At 46.8% G+C, this 15,944-nt stretch overlaps 1 protein-coding gene across 1 annotated transcript; it reads left to right on the top strand.

The window, feature by feature from the left end:
* Nucleotides 1–655: 655 nt before the first annotated feature.
* LOC114252278 (lysozyme) lies at nucleotides 656–15,427 on the top strand. Its single transcript, XM_028186780.2, has 5 exons — nucleotides 656–766; nucleotides 1,533–1,634; nucleotides 3,956–4,135; nucleotides 5,264–5,337; nucleotides 15,235–15,427. Exons 2-5 carry the CDS (start codon nucleotides 1,559–1,561, stop codon nucleotides 15,373–15,375), a joined length of 471 nt encoding a protein of 156 aa, XP_028042581.2. The 5' UTR covers nucleotides 656–766; nucleotides 1,533–1,558; the 3' UTR covers nucleotides 15,376–15,427.
* The last annotated feature ends 517 nt before the right edge of the window (nucleotides 15,428–15,944 follow it).

The following is a 15,944-nucleotide window of genomic DNA, read 5'->3' as shown; positions in this document are numbered from 1 at the left end:
GTATTTCATTAGAAAAATTGGTACCCGCCTGCGGGATTCGAACACCGTTGCATCGCTATACACGAATGCACCGGACGTCTTATCCTTTAGGCCACGACGACTATATAATGTGTTATATAGTCTATCTAATGTTTGAAGGGAAAATATCTGACACGATTATAACTCGCTTTTAAGCGCGAAACAGATCAGGTCACGACCTTGTGATGTAAAGACCTTGGAGATCGAAACCCGAATACCATTCCGACCACCACAAGACAGAAGATCAAACTACCTACTCTACTGTCAAAAACAACTTGAAACTCAATGCTTCGTGTTATTTATCGGTGTAATGGTACCTATACTTATATATGCAGGCTCACAATACACCCTTGTAAAACAATAATTATCCCTAACATAACATTTATATATACAAAAATGAATTGCCGTTCGTTAGTCTCGCCAAAACTCGAGAACGGCTGGACCGATTTGGCTAATTTTGGTCTTGAATTATTTGTGGAAGTCCAGAGAAGGTTTAAAAGTAGATAAATATGAAAATGCTCGGAATAATTACATGAATACTTTTAAATGATATGAAAACCTTTTTGTCGGACATTTCATTTAACGCCCGATTTCTTTAAGCCCAACTACAAACATGTTTATTTTTTCTTTGATGCTTAAAATTATGTATAACAACAGTGCCGATCTTGCGTTTAGCTCAAACAGTTTTGTGTTGGAATACATTAATTAATCTTTATAAAATTGTGAGATAAATTGTGTTTTTTAGAAGGTGAGTGTCTTAAAAGCGTTTAGTCCATGCCACCCATGATCGAACACAGTGGAAGAACGTCACGTGTGGTCGCGATCCTCAGTAGTGAGGGAACGATATAGAAGAAGTCTTATAGTGTTACTTTGGCCTTTGTTACAAACTGCTCATCCTATGCAAGAGTAAGTTCTTAAAACGAAAAACATAGCTAAGCCAGGAGAGTCAAAAACTCGTTTGTAAAATAAGGCGGAAAAAGCGCCATAGATACTCGTGTGAAGCAAAACGACTATCAGCATCATAATCTTTTTGATTCCTGCACGTCCAGTCTTTCAATTGAAATACGTACTTATGGTCTTCAGATGAATTTCGTAACCCATGACTGATCAAATGTGACCACTAAAATAGGATATTCATAAAATATTTATACTCAATTAAAATTGGTATCGTTTAGTGCAAACTAAGTGAACAAATTGCGACTGTTAACTAATTAACGGCCGTCTGGTGTAGTGGTAAGTGACATGGTCACTACGCAAGGGGGTCGCGGGTTCGAATCCCGCCAAGGGTAGATATTTGTATGATAAATATAAACGTGTTTCCAGGGTTATGGGTGTATATTAAATATATGTATGTGTATAATAAAAATATTATATTTATTTCCGTTATCTGGTACTTGTAACACAAGTTCATTACGAACTTATCACGGGACCAGTTAACGTGGCGTGATTGTTATTAAATATTTATTTTTATTTATCTATATTATATTAATTAATTTATCATTGGCATTTCACAGAGACTGATGTACATACAAACATAGAGATGTTTGTTACGAGATCGTTAGTATTTCCTGCTTGTTTCGTTGCAGTCTTCGTGTTTTGGATAACCGGTTCAGGAGGTAAATAACTTGATTAAATGGACTTTTTGGCGGGAACGCGAAGAGCGAAGTTGTGTGAATTGTTTTATTTTGTCTATTTAGTGTTTCTTCGGGTTTAAATATGTGTAATAACGGTGGTTTATTAACTGTTTAATATCTGTGAAAGTGCACAATTGTGGGAAAATAAAACAAAGTCGCTGGACGTAGCTTCTCGGTATCCTCCAAAAAGTTTACTGAAAAAGTCTCAGTAAACGACCACCATTTTACTGAGATTATATTTCATCCCATATCATCTCTTCTATTTTCATATTATTATAATTTCATGTCAGTTGATTAATTTGGGTTTGCTTCGTTTTTTATTATTCATAAACTGTAAATCATAAAAACGGCGAATTATAAAAATCTTATTACTTGACGCTGGCTAATGCGCAAACCGTGCCGGAGCCAAAATATAAAGAAGAAGAAGAAGAACTTGATTAAATAAAACTAATTGAATGAATCGGTAGCACAGTAATTAGTGTGACGACTTCTGGCCGAAGATTGTGGATTAGACCCCACATCATAGAACTAACGGGTTCATCTTTACCCTGTTTCTCTGTGTTCAATTTTTATTCACATATGTATATGTTAGCGCCTTCAGAAAAACCCGCTTCGTTCGGCTGCTGGAGCCGGAATGTTTTGTGATTTTGGTCACTAATGTCCCTAAGGGAAAGAGGTTGCACCTACGAGGGGCAACCGCGGTCCACAGACGAGGGATCCGCCAAGCGGCAAGAGGTGTGGGACTAGAGGCTGGTGAAACCCAACTCCGAGGGAAGCGCTCCTCTCCGGCCTCACAGCCGGTGAAGATATATATCTCCAAACGATCGTCGGGGGCACCAGTAGCTCCCGCGGCAACGCCTTACCATCAGGTGGTCATCGGGGCCGGTTTCTGCTCGCTCGTACATATTACGAGCAAATCTAGTCACAAACTCCCTGAGCGACTCCACACCAGACCTAGGTCCCAGGCGATAACGTCATTTCTGACGTATCGCCCGGCCCCGACGATAGTACGGAGGGAAAGACTCTGCTGGGCCTGCAACCTAGATCGCTGGGACGGCGACAACAGGTGATACCAGGCCTCAGCAGCGTATGTGAGGCGGGAACGGACATATGTCTTGTACTAGTGGTAAGACCTCTTGTGAGTCCGCGCGGCTAGGTACCACCACCCCGCCTGTTTCTGCCGTGAACTTCGATCAACAATTGCCGTGAAGTAGTAATGCGTTTCGGTTTGAATGGTGGGGCAGCCGTTGTACCTTAGAACTTATGTCTCAAGGTGGGTGGCGCATTTACGTTGTAGATGTCTATGGGCTCCAGTAACCACTTAATATCAGGTGGGCTGTGAGATCGTCCAATCAAATCAAAAAAGAATTAAAAAAGTAATTATTAATTTGACGTCTCGCATGAAGCACTAAAGCCTTGTTCGGACAATGCTAGTATTTTAGTCGAGTACCGAGTAATTTAGTAGCTAAATGTGTCTGAGCACCAAAAATTTAGTCGAGTAAGTTAGTAAATAATTTAGTCAAGTCAATCCATTTTGTTCTATTTTTTCGGGCGAGTAGCGAGTGCTTTAGCCACTAAATTATTATCGGCACTCGACTAAAATACTCGCCTAGTCCGAACAAGGCTTAACAGACAAACTAAAGTATCGACTGCCTTTTTTATGACCATAACAAACTATCAAAACCGAAAGCCAAAAGTGTTACAAACATTAACATTTACGGCTATTAAAAAAATAAAGTTGAACACGAATTCTTATGTTATTGAAGGTAGAAAAAAACATGACGCAACGTAGGAATAACTATTTTATATTGCCACGGCACATACCCTGATGGTGAACGGTCACTGTCGTTCATGGTCGACAATATTAGAGCATCGGCCCAGCTATCTATTGGTCTGAAATATTTAAAATCCCTTTGCTTCTCTATACGTCAACAGATCTTATTAATACGCTTTTCTTAGCTTCAGACGTATGAATGTTTGTAACGGAATCTTTGAACATGATTTTGACCCCCTTCAAAATGTCGGATTAACTCGAAATTTGGTATACTTATTAAGGATCGGTGACAATTCAATATTTAAAGAAAATTGAAATTCAACTAAAAAATGAAAAATAAATAAAATTTTCAAATATTTTTTAGTTCAAATTTATTAAAATTTGTTTTTTAATATTTAGTTGGATTTTCTACAAAAGCGTATTTTGTTAGATTTTTTTAACTATTTTTTTTTTCAGAAGTTTTTAGGGAGTCTGACGATCGGCGCTGGAAAAAATTCCCCTTCTCATTCTCTCACTTCTTCTTTTTCAGGAGTTTTCATTTCAAATTTGTCGGAGAGCTGCTTCAGATGCCTCTGCTACGTATCCACAAAATGTAATCTTGCACACGACTGTACTGGAGGATACTGTGGACCATTTAATATATCCAAGGTGTATTGGGTGGATGCAGGAAAGGTTGTGCACTCCGAAGATACCCCGGAGAGGAGCCATGGTGAGGGCGTTGCTCTCATTTATTGATTGACCCTCCATTGTATACCAATTGAAATAAAGCTACAATTTTAAAAAAACAGTTCTCGCACAAAAAATCAAACCCGCAAAATTATAATTTGCATAATTACGGGTGGTAGGACGTCTTGTGAGTCCGCACGGGCAGGTACCACCACGCTACTTATTTCTGCCGTGTAGCAGTAATGCGTTTCGGTTTGAAGGGTGATGCAGCCGTTGTATATTGCATATTGAGGCCATAGAACTTATATCTCAAGGCAGGTGGCGGCAATCACGTTGTAGATGTAAATTATTATGGGCTCCGGTAACCATTTAATATCAGGTGGGCCGTGACTTCATCCACCCACCTAAACAAGAAATAAAAAAAAGAAAAGTAGATCACGCGAAAATTTTAAAATTACTATTATACCCGATAAACAGTGCATTAGGTAGGGGGGTCAGCCTTTAAGACCATCGGCCACATATCCCTGGTCCCGGAAACCACCAGTATGTACCACCCTGCCACTCATTTGTCCCGCAAAACGGTTACAATGGACAGATAAAGGAAAATTAAGAAACCTAACTCATAGGACAACGTAATCTATATATTAATACGTGAAGCAAAAACTTTGTACCCCTTTTTACGAAAATTGACCTGACGGAGGATTATGAAATTTACTATACTTATAGAGAATATAGAGAAGAAGTGCAGAATGCTATTTTTTTTTTAAATTATGCATATAAAACACATTAAATCAATAAAAAAAGCATTACACACACTACCATGTATTTGACACAACACATTCATAAAAATACACTCTTTGTTTACTGTCAATTGGGAAACATTTTGTTATTGCTTAAAGTCTGTGGTCGAATTGAGAATAGATTAATATTGTTTGTCTTTTATATTATTGATTTATAGTGCAGTTTTGGCGAATACTGTGATCATATTATCGAATTAGATATAATCGTTTTCGAGAATAGAACCATAATAATGTTTAAACTTATAATTTCAATTAATTATAGTCTAATTTCGACTAATGCGGGCCCACTAGTATGTTTTATTATCAAATGCACATTAAAGGCAGATCTTTGATTTGGGCATTTATTTGCGTTTACACTTTTTTTGTTACAGCCTGGGAAGACTGCGCAAGAAACTATCATTGCTCAAAGAAAATAATCGAAGGCTATTTAGAACGGTTTGGAAAGGTAAGCAATAGATCGACTTTTTTTTTTTTTTATATCAACGAGTGGTAAACGAGCAAGACGGGTCACCTGATGGTAAGTGATTCACCGCCGCCCACGGTCACCAGCGTTTACGCCAGTGCGTTGCCTACCCTTCAGGTAAGAATATGCTCTTTTCTTGAATAACCCAATGTCGCAGTTGTTGGGGAAGACTTGTCCCTTCTCCGTCTGTTGACAGATTAGCCTTACACGCGTGTCTTTATTTCGTAAATATTTTGAACAAAATAACTGAACTATGACTGTATATAACTGAATAAAACTGTTTTCGTGGGCATTTTGTGGTTAAGGCTGGCCGAATCTTTAGCAAAAGTTTAGTCTGCGCAACCAAGCTGCAGAGGGGCAAGCTAGTAAATAATAATATGTCGAAGAAGCCACATTTATTAACACCATCGTCAGACATCATAGGGGCGAATAAGGTGATCGAGCTAAGAGAAATATTGAGTACACTAATCACGTTGGTTGTCTTAGAACAATTTAGAAATCTTCTCTTGACGTTAGCAAATGAAAAGGAACGACACTTCTTAGGGCGGAGGCACCGCTCTTCAAGAAGGCTGGTTGGTAAATGTGATGGAGTCTACGGGCCTCCATCGGCTAGGCTCTGTCGTAGCACGAAGTTAGCAGAGACGATACCACAATCGTGCTGCCATCTCTCGGTAATCGTGCTGCGTTTCGTTTAGCTACCAAACTAATGACCATCTCCGACAAATAAATAACTGGGAACCAAACACGCACGGTCATCCGGCCCCAAATTAGGATTCCCTGTGCTATGGGCACCAGAGACTGGCATATATACATACATATATATATACATGCAACTTACACATATATAGATAATAAACATTTGGTGGGTGTCGCTTTTACATTGTAGATGTCTATGGGCTCCAGTAACCCCTTAACACCAAGTGGGTTGTGAGCTCGTGCACCCGAATAAGAAATAAATATATATGTCGTAGGCGGCGCCAGGGATGGCTGAGCGGTAGGTTCGTCATCACTCGTATTCGATTGAACTCAGTTTAGTCAATAAAACTTTTCAATAATAATTATTGAAACTTCAACACACACAACTTTCACAATGACAGGATAAACCGACAGTTTCGTTGCACATACCGACAGACCGACTGACTGCCTGACTGACTGTCAGACACTTACTGACTGAGACGGACCGACCGTCCGATATGGCCTGCATGACTGTCTGACACGGAATGCCACGACTCTGTCCACGTACCGCCATTTTATACTGTGGCGTTACGGAGTCTATCCTTCATTTTGTGATATTTATCAAAACAACATTTCATCATTTAAAATAATAATCAAAACCACCGTCTTAATATTACTAAAAGTCGTTATCCACGACACGGCCATTCTGACACGTCACACGTCCTCGTGTGATGGTTAATCCTACAATCAAAAACATCCACGAGAACACTTGTTCCGCTCGATCACTCCTGACTACACTTTACGATTTATCGGAAAATTTAAAAGTCATCAAATAATTTTTATTCTAAACACAAATTCATCATTCATTCATTCATAGTCATCCCTGTAACTACAAGTGTTCAATGATAGTCATCCCTGTGACTACAAGTGTTCAATGATAGTCATCCCTGTGACTACAAGTGTTCAATGATAGTCATCCCTGTGACTACAAGTGTTCAATGATAGTCACCCCTGTGACTACAAGTGTTCAATGATAGTCACCCCTGTGACTACAAGTGTTCAATGATAGTCACCCCTGTGACTACAAGTGTTCAATGATAGTCACCCCTGTGACTACAAGTGTTCAATGATAGTCACCCCTGTGACTACAAGTGTTCAATGATAGTCACCCCTGTGACTACAAGTGTTCAATGATAGTCACCCCTGTGACTACAAGTGTTCAATGATAGTCACCCCTGTGACTACAAGTGTTCAATGATAGTCACCCCTGTGACTACAAGTGTTCAATGATAGTCACCCCTGTGACTACAAGTGTTCAATGATAGTCACCCCTGTGACTAAAAGTGTTCAATGATAGTCACCCCTGTGACTACAAGTGTTCAATGATAGTCACCCCTGTGACTACAAGTGTTCAATGATAGTCACCCCTGTGACTCTAATCAACAGTCATCCCTGTGACTCTAATCAACAGTCATCCCTGTGACTCTAATCAACAGTCATCCCTGTGACTCTAATCAACAGTCATCCCTGTGACTCTAATCAACAGTTTTGGTCAAAACAACAGACCCTTTATGAGAACCATCGCATAAAATTCCTGAGTTATGAAGCTACTACTAATAGATTTCTCGACAAGAGAACATTCGGCACCAGATTCCAAATAAAAATAATATGACTCACCAGATTGCTCTCATTTACCAAAAATATCCGATACCACGCAGCTACCGGCACGTCGCTCTGCTGCTGCGTTGCTCGCGGCCGTCGATGACATCGCGCCATCAATTTGCCTCGGTGGCAACTCGTGGCAATGTTTTTGCTTAGATGTGTGGACTATGCACGAGCTCACAGCCCACCTGGTGCTATGTAGTTATTGGACCCCACAGACATCCGCAACGCAAACGCGTCATCCACCACGAGATACAAGTTCCAAGGTCTCAGCATGGCTACAACCGCTGCCCCACCATTCAAACCGAAATACACCACCGCTCCACGGCAGAAATAGGCAGGGTGATGGTACCCGTGCGGTCGATGGCACTATACGGAGCACCCGTCTGCTGCCACGTCCTTACCCACGAGAACGTCGCCACGCTGCGACGCCTCAGCGCGCGATCGCAGTCAGAGTTATTCAAGGATACCTCACAGTCTCCTACGAGGCGGCGCGCCCTAGCGCAAGTGTAGCCAGAGCGCGGGGGCTCCAATCTCGGCAGTCCGTGCTGGAGCCGTGGTCTCGTCGTTTGGCGGACCCGTCGGCCGGCCTCCGTACCGTCGAGGCGATCTGCCCGGTTCTCGCGGACTGGGTAGGCCGCGACCGCGGAAGACTCACCTTCGGTTACCTGTGCAGACTCACAAGACATTTTACCACCACGCAAACTTTTTACCACAGCCAATCTTACCAGCCACCACACAAACTACAATTTGCGGGTTCCACCTCTCCTACACGATGTTACTCCCACACTGCGGAAGCCAACCGCAAACACTTGTCAAGCACGCACAAGCACGCACTTCAGATGTGTCAATTTTTCTTCCCCATGGAAACTTGCTTGCTTTCTTGTTTGCTTGCTTGCTGGAGCCCGAAGTCATCGAACGTGTAGTGTTATTGGTATTAAATCCAGCAAATTCTAAAGTTTCAGCGACAATTCACCGTCTCATGTCTTGGTTTACTACACCAGTGGCATGTAATTGTAGCAGAAGTCCGCGGCTTAAAATAATTCTTGTCGGAACTACCCACTCGTCATGACAGATCCATTATTGCGATCGAACTTTCACTTGAGACTTGCACTTGCCTTAATTTCTTGCAATAGCTTGTTACGTGTTGTATTTCCGCTAGTAAATGCCATGTGATGAAGTCGACAGTCAACTGGGCAACATGAGCCAGAACGTAAGATGTGACGATTTCTTCGTGGCTCAGATCTTCCATCGAGGTAGCAGACGTTATTACACGACTTGCGTATGATGCATTCACGCTTTTGTGGCTTACCATTGCTTAAATTGATAAGCGTCGCAGCAAGAATTTTGCATAACGAGCGAGAAATAAGTCGCAAATGCCTCCATGTGACACTTACTTGTGAAATCCGCGACAACATGATAAGGCACCGCCTTTCAGGGCCTCACTGAAGACTACAATGAGCTATGCACCATCCAGTAGACGTTCATCGAGGTACATATCAACCGTAGCGCACCAAGCACATGGATCGGCATCTGTCTGTTCCCGATGAATTTCTGATCCGTAATCGTAGATACCGTTACTGGTATTCTGATCTGCATCATGTTTTTCCGCTGTACTTCGAACATGTTCAAACACGTCACGCCAGTGAGAGTAGAGTCCTGATCCCACTTCTGATGTCGTAGGCGGCGCCAGGGATGGCTGAGCGGTAGGTTCGTCATCACTCGTATTCGATTGAACTCAGTTTAGTCAATAAAACTTTTCAATAATAATTATTGAAACTTCAACACACACAACTTTCACAATGACAGGATAAACCGACAGTTTCGTTGCACATACCGACAGACCGACTGACTGCCTGACTGACTGTCAGACACTTACTGACTGAGACGGACCGACCGTCCGATATGGCCTGCATGACTGTCTGACACGGAATGCCACGACTCTTTTTTTTTTTTTTTTTATCCTACCTAAGCTGAGAGCCTTGAGAGGCTATATCAGCGTAACCCTAACTTTAGTAGGTGAGCTCACGGGGCTCAAACCTGACGATGTTGCTAACACGAACCCTAGCAAGAGTCGTGCTTCGCAGAATCTACCACCGGATCGGAAACGCGACCCACTGAGAAGATCCGGCGAGAAACTCAGTGGGCTGTGTCTGAGAGTTAATTTACTCGTCGAGCCCTTCGTCGCAAGCGACGGGTTCGACGAGAACGGTGACCGGTGCTTGAAGTACCTAAAAGCACCGTTAGTGGATCGGGAGGATCCGAGATGACGTGTTTTGGGCGACGTCGACTGCTTTCCATTCTGTCCGCAGGATCGGGAATGTAGTTACCGGCGGCCACGATGAGAGGGTTCTCGTGTCGTGCCGCTTTATCGAAGTGGCGCATGGACGCCGACTGAAGATACTTACTGATGGACTCTAAGTCCAGGTCGTCATGGAGGTCGACGTTCCTGACGAACCACGGGGCTCCGACGGCTATCCTGCAAAAACGGGATTGAATAATTTGGAATGTTTTTAGGTGTATGCGGGCCGCGTGAGCGAACACTACACTTGCATAGGTCATGACGGGGCGTATGCAAGTTTTGTAGAGTGTCACCTTATTTCTAAGGGACATTTTACTTCGCCTACATATCATCGGGTAGAGACGTCCTAGAATGAAGGCGGCACGGTCGCGTACCGTCTTAATGTGGGGGCGGAATGTCATCCTACTGTCGAGGGTGACGCCTAAATATTTGACCTTCGGGGCCCACGGTATGGGCTGGTCGAACATCATGATTGGGCGAACGGCGGGGGCGGGGGTGTTGACGCGCCTAGTCGGGAGAGGGATGCTCAGCGTGGTGTTCGGAGGGCGACCCCTTTTGAAGAGCACCGCTGTGCTTTTCGTGGGGTTGATGTCGATGCGCCACTTCCGGAACCACTGTCCCATGGTGGTAGCTGCGGTCTGAAGTCGTCGATGAAGCAACGCCTTCTTCCTACACGAGTAGTAGATGGCGGTGTCATCGGCGAAGAGCGCCAGATGGGTCTCCGGAGACCGGGGTATATCGTTGATATACAAACTGAATAGTAACGGGGAGAGGGCGGAGCCTTGCGGGACTCCGGCTGTGACGTGACGGGGCCGGGAACGCGTTCCCTCGACTCGATATCGGAACGAACGGTTCGACAAGTAGTCTCGTATGATGAGCACGAGTCTGTCTGGCACTCCCATGTTATACAGTTTGTATATCAAACCGTTGTGCCAGACTTTGTCGAACGCCTTCGCTATATCGAAGAAGAGGGCTCCTGTCGGAATGGGTTTCCGCCTGTTCAGCCCTAGTAAGATGTGCTCCGTGAGGCGGTGCACTTGATGGACGCACGAGTGTCTGGCGCGGAATCCAAACTGCTCGTCTATCAGAATTTTGTTCGCGGATACAAAGTCCCAGAGGCGTTTACGAAGGAGCCGTTCGTATAATTTGCCTATCGCCGGGAGGAGACTGATGGGGCGGTAACTCGCGGTTTCATTCTTCGGTTTGCCCGGCTTGTGTATGCCGATAACGTCCGCTTCTTTCCACGCCGCGGGAAAGATGCAGTTCGTCATAGCAGCATTTAATATCGTGGCCAACATCGTTATTAGTTGGGCTGGTAACAGTTTTAGCGCGCGGTTGCGGATGCCGTCGGAGCCGGGAGCTTTCCGTGGTTGTAGGCTATCGATCGCCTCCTTAACCTCGGAAGTGGTAATGGGGGGTAACGCGTCCGAGGGCGGCAGGGAAGCTCTGCGCTCGACCTCCCTGTCGACGAACTCGGTGTGTTCGGGGTCCGCGTGTTGAGTGCTGGTGGTGCACTGTTCTTGCAGTGCATCGGCCAGCAACTCTGCCTTGTCATCGTCATCGTAAGCCGGTGGTTGGCCTGAGGGGCGTACGAGAGGCGGCATAGTGACGATAGTTTCGGACTTGAGGGTCCTAGCTAGTCGCCAGTATGCTTGGTGAGTGGGCGCGAGTTCTTCTAAATAACTATCCCAGTTTTCGTTTCGGGCGTCGCTTAAGCGGGATTTGACCTCCCGCTGTAAGCGACGCATCCGAGTCCGGTTTGAATCCGTGGGATATCGATCGTAGGCCCGGATTGCCGCGTTTCTGATTCTAACGAGGTCCCTAAGATCGGGGGAAAGTCTGATGCGGTGGAAGCAGTCCTCCACATCGACTTGTTTCGAGGATCTTATGATCGCCGTCGAGACGTGATCAGTGAAGATGTTTATGGATTCGACGGTATCCTCGGGGGATGGAGTTGAATCCGGGCCGCAAGGGAGGATTGGTGGAGCGGTGTCAGCTAAGCACGTGCCCAGCTTCTTCCAATCCACCATGGTCCTCGTATCTGGTTCGCGGTTGAGTGGGCGACCGAGCTGCATGACGACAGGTCGGTGGTCTGAGTCGAGTTCTGACATTGCCTCGATGGAGCGTAAGCGCAGAGTTACGTTCCTCAGCAGTGCCAGATCTATTGTGCTCGGACGACGCGCGGCGTTGTACGGATAGCACGTGGGGGTCGGGGGGTTGAATATTTCGAATGTGAGGTCGTCTATGAACGCGTCGAGACGCCTACCGTTCACATTCGTGCGATGGCAGTTCCACCTAGTGTGGTGGCAATTTAAATCGCCTGCCAGGATGACCGCGTCCCCCATACCGAGCAGTGTCTCGAGGTCACTGCTCAGGAGGGGTTTGTCAGGGGGGAGATAGACGGATGCGATGACGATCGGCTGGTGTCCCGTCAGCGCGATGCGGCACACTGACGCCTCGATATGTAAGAGCGAGGGAGTATCGAGAGGGACGCAGTGCAGGGCCCTCCTATAGTAAATGACAGTCCCGCCCTTGCGGGTGGAGAGTCTGTCATTCCTAACCATGACGTAATTCGCGACTTTGGGGTCGCGACGCGAGGGCTTTAGGAAGGTCTCCTGCACCAGAAGGATGTCGATGAGATTGTCACGGAGAAACTCATATACTTGGTCGCGCTGACGCGCGAGTCCGTTAGCATTATAAAATGCTAACTTTAAGGAACGCGGTTTTACCCTACCGTTGTTGGCCATTGATTACCGGTAATCAAGCCAGCGTACGCTGGACGGACTCGATGACGTCCATATGGTCGAACGTCGCGTATAGGCGGTCATCGGCCGTGACCGCCCTGCGCATGGCGTCGGCGAACGAGCGCATGCGATCTATATTTATCGCGGCGATATAATCCCGCACGATTGAAAAATCGTTCACGGCAGGCCGCGCGGGGCCGGGGCGAGGCGCGGGACCGGGCGCGAGGGCGGGGCGCGGCGCGAGCAGGGGCTGGGGTGCCGGTGGTTTCCCTGCCAACGTGAGCGGCAGCGGTTTTGCCCACGCGGAGACGGTGGGCACCGGTGCCGGCACGAAGGCAGGTTTCGGCGCGCGGGGCGCCGAAGTCTTTGGGCCGACGGTTTTCAGTGGCGCGTTGGCCAGACGCTTCCGCGGGGCCTTGGGGCATCCGCGGTAGTTGGCCGTGTGACCCTGCTTTTGGCAGAGCACACAGCTCGGCGGTTCGGTCGCGGTCTCCTTGACCCGCGAGCAGTCGGCTGTCGCGTGGTCACCGAGGCACTTTACGCACCGCGGACGCGCGTGGCAATTGCGCGCGGAGTGGCCATAAAGTTGGCACCTATGGCACTGCCCGGGAGTGCCTTTTTTGTGTGGGGCCTCGACGGTGACCCCTGATAAACCGCAAACGGTGCGGAGACTTGAGGCGATCCGTTTGCCTTCCGGAGTAGGTTCTAGCGCGACGAGAACCATGTTATACGGGAACTTGTCCCGACCGCTGTGCATACGGTGCACACTTACTATCGGGTACGCCTGCCCGATTAGGTTTTCCTTAATTAGCTCGACGTCGAGCTCCTTTGGTACTCCGCGTATTACTACGCGGAGCTCGCGGTCCTCCTGGAGTGCATAGGTGTGGTAACCTATGCTCTCTTTTCGGAGGTAAGATGTGAGGGCCCTATGGTCGCCCGGCGTTGCGACCTTAATTTGAATCCCGTGCGCGAGATTACGCGCTTGGGAGTAATTTATTTTATTGGCCGTAAGGGCCTGGGATACCCGGTTCCACGCTGATTTTTCCCGTAGGATTACGGGCGGGGCGCGGTAATTTTATTGACGGGCGCGGGTTTCGGCGACGGGGTTGCGCGGCGAGGGGAGTCGGGTGAGACCACGACTTTAGGTCGCGACGCGTTCGCGGCCTTGGGCTGTTTTGGCGCTGTGGACGGTTCCACGGCACGGGCGCGTTTTTTGCCGCGCGTGACGATTTTGAACCCATCGGAGGTTCCGGGCTGCGGGCTCGTCGCGGACTCGAAGTCCATCTCCGATCCGGTATCGGAGTCTGAACCGGAGTTGGCGATTGACGACGCGACGGACGAGATCGGTGTAAACGTCGCGGGTGCGTTAGGCGCCTCGCTGGCGCTAGGCGCTTCATGAGTCGCTACGTGAATACGTGCGCTCGAAATGGATTTGGGGGCGGGGCATGTTTGTGCGGCTCTGAACGACGCGGCGAGGGACGCGGGCGGGGGGGAACTTGCGCGGGCGGCCCTGTAGGCCGCGAATTCGGCCGTGAGGTTAGATAGGACCGGGTACTTCTCGGCAAGTAACCCGAGAAACCCTAATAATTCTTCTTCCATGGTTTCTTTTGCCCGGGGGGGGCGTCCCCGGGACTTAAGGCACACTCGCCGAAAGGCGAGTCCCCTGAGTAGGAGTTCACCCCCTGAGCTTTACCAGCTCCAAGGGGGGGAGTGCCTTTGCCGTGAAAACGGCAGTCGGCTGGGAATTGGGGTGGAAAGTTGGGAAGGTAGGGCTCCACTGGGTTGTGAGAATGCCACAACAAGCGGTGATCTCAGTGGAGTTTTAGTCTCGAAAGAGACTGTTTTTCACGCCGAATAAATAATTAAATTTAATAAATGAGATGAGTGAAATGATAGTGTGAAGTTGTCGTTGCGAGTGCACAATCAACAAGCTCGAATCGCTTTTACGACACAAGGTCGCGACGTCAGCGATAGTGCGTCAAGAATTCGCAACAATGCCGCGATCGGTGCGACAACGACAATGCAACGAAACTCGAGACACAAGATCGCGACGGCAGCGACAATTTTTCGCAAAAACGCGTCCGGACTGTACGGCGATGCAATCGGAACTGTGCCACGACTCTGTCCACGTACCGCCATTTTATACTGTGGCGTTACGGAGTCTATCCTTCATTTTGTGATATTTATCAAAACAACATTTCATCATTTAAAATAATAATCAAAACCACCGTCTTAATATTACTAAAAGTCGTTATCTACGACATATATATATCAAACAGACCTGTTTGTTCATCACACGAATTCAACCCACGACCCTCAGCGCAATAGACACAGTCGCTACTGCGCCTCCGACTCAGTCAAAGTCAGTAGGGGATAGATAAATCTCCGGCCCATCAAATCGCAATACATTACTGAATTGCGACAATGGTCCTCAAGGCTTAGAATACTCTCGAGACAATTTCCCGATGGCTTTCTTACTAGATATGTGATACACAGGACTGCAACGGTGATGGCGTCACGGACTGCTTCGACTACATGATGGTGAACGGTAACGGTGGGTACGGTTGCACCAAGCCCCTTAACCGCTCAGTCAATGGACGACGGTGGCTTCAGCGCTACGAAGAGTGCACTTTATAATTAACCAAGTGATAACCAAGTGATTTGCAAGTAAAAAAATTGAGATCAGTAATTGAAAATTTTCTTAACCTTCATCTACTAGTACGCATGTGAGACGAGAGTAAATACAATCAGATCCTGAATACTGGATTCAACAGTATGCTAGTTATGGTGACGAATCATTATACAGTAAAACGATCTTTTTTGTTTCTACCTAGCCTCTCAAGGACACGTCCTTACGGATCCATCAGATCCAATAACCTTTGCATTAGACGCCTTCAGCTCTAACACTAGGAGCAGGCTTAGGAACCCCGGTAACCGTACTCGTCGAACTCGACAAAGAGTTCGACGTGCAACCTAACCCATGAATCAGCTCGCTGAGTTTTTCGCCGGATCTTCTCAGCGGGTCGCGATTCCGATCCGGTAGTAGATTCATTCGCGAAGCGGTTGCTCTTGAGCTGTTTGGTCTCCTTCGGAGGCGCTCGGGCAACTGTTAGCAAATCCCACCCCTCCTGGCTGAGCCTTGCTCGCCCACCTGTCCTGGTGAAACTGGAAAGGCCTTCGGGCCACCAGAAATCATATAAAAAAAG

The sequence above is a fragment of the Bombyx mandarina genome, chromosome 03 (genome assembly GCF_030267445.1).
Source record: "Bombyx mandarina strain Sakado chromosome 03, ASM3026744v2".
In the NCBI taxonomy this organism is placed as follows: Eukaryota; Metazoa; Arthropoda; class Insecta; order Lepidoptera; family Bombycidae; genus Bombyx; species Bombyx mandarina.
This window is presented reverse-complemented; position numbering and strand designations above follow the sequence as displayed.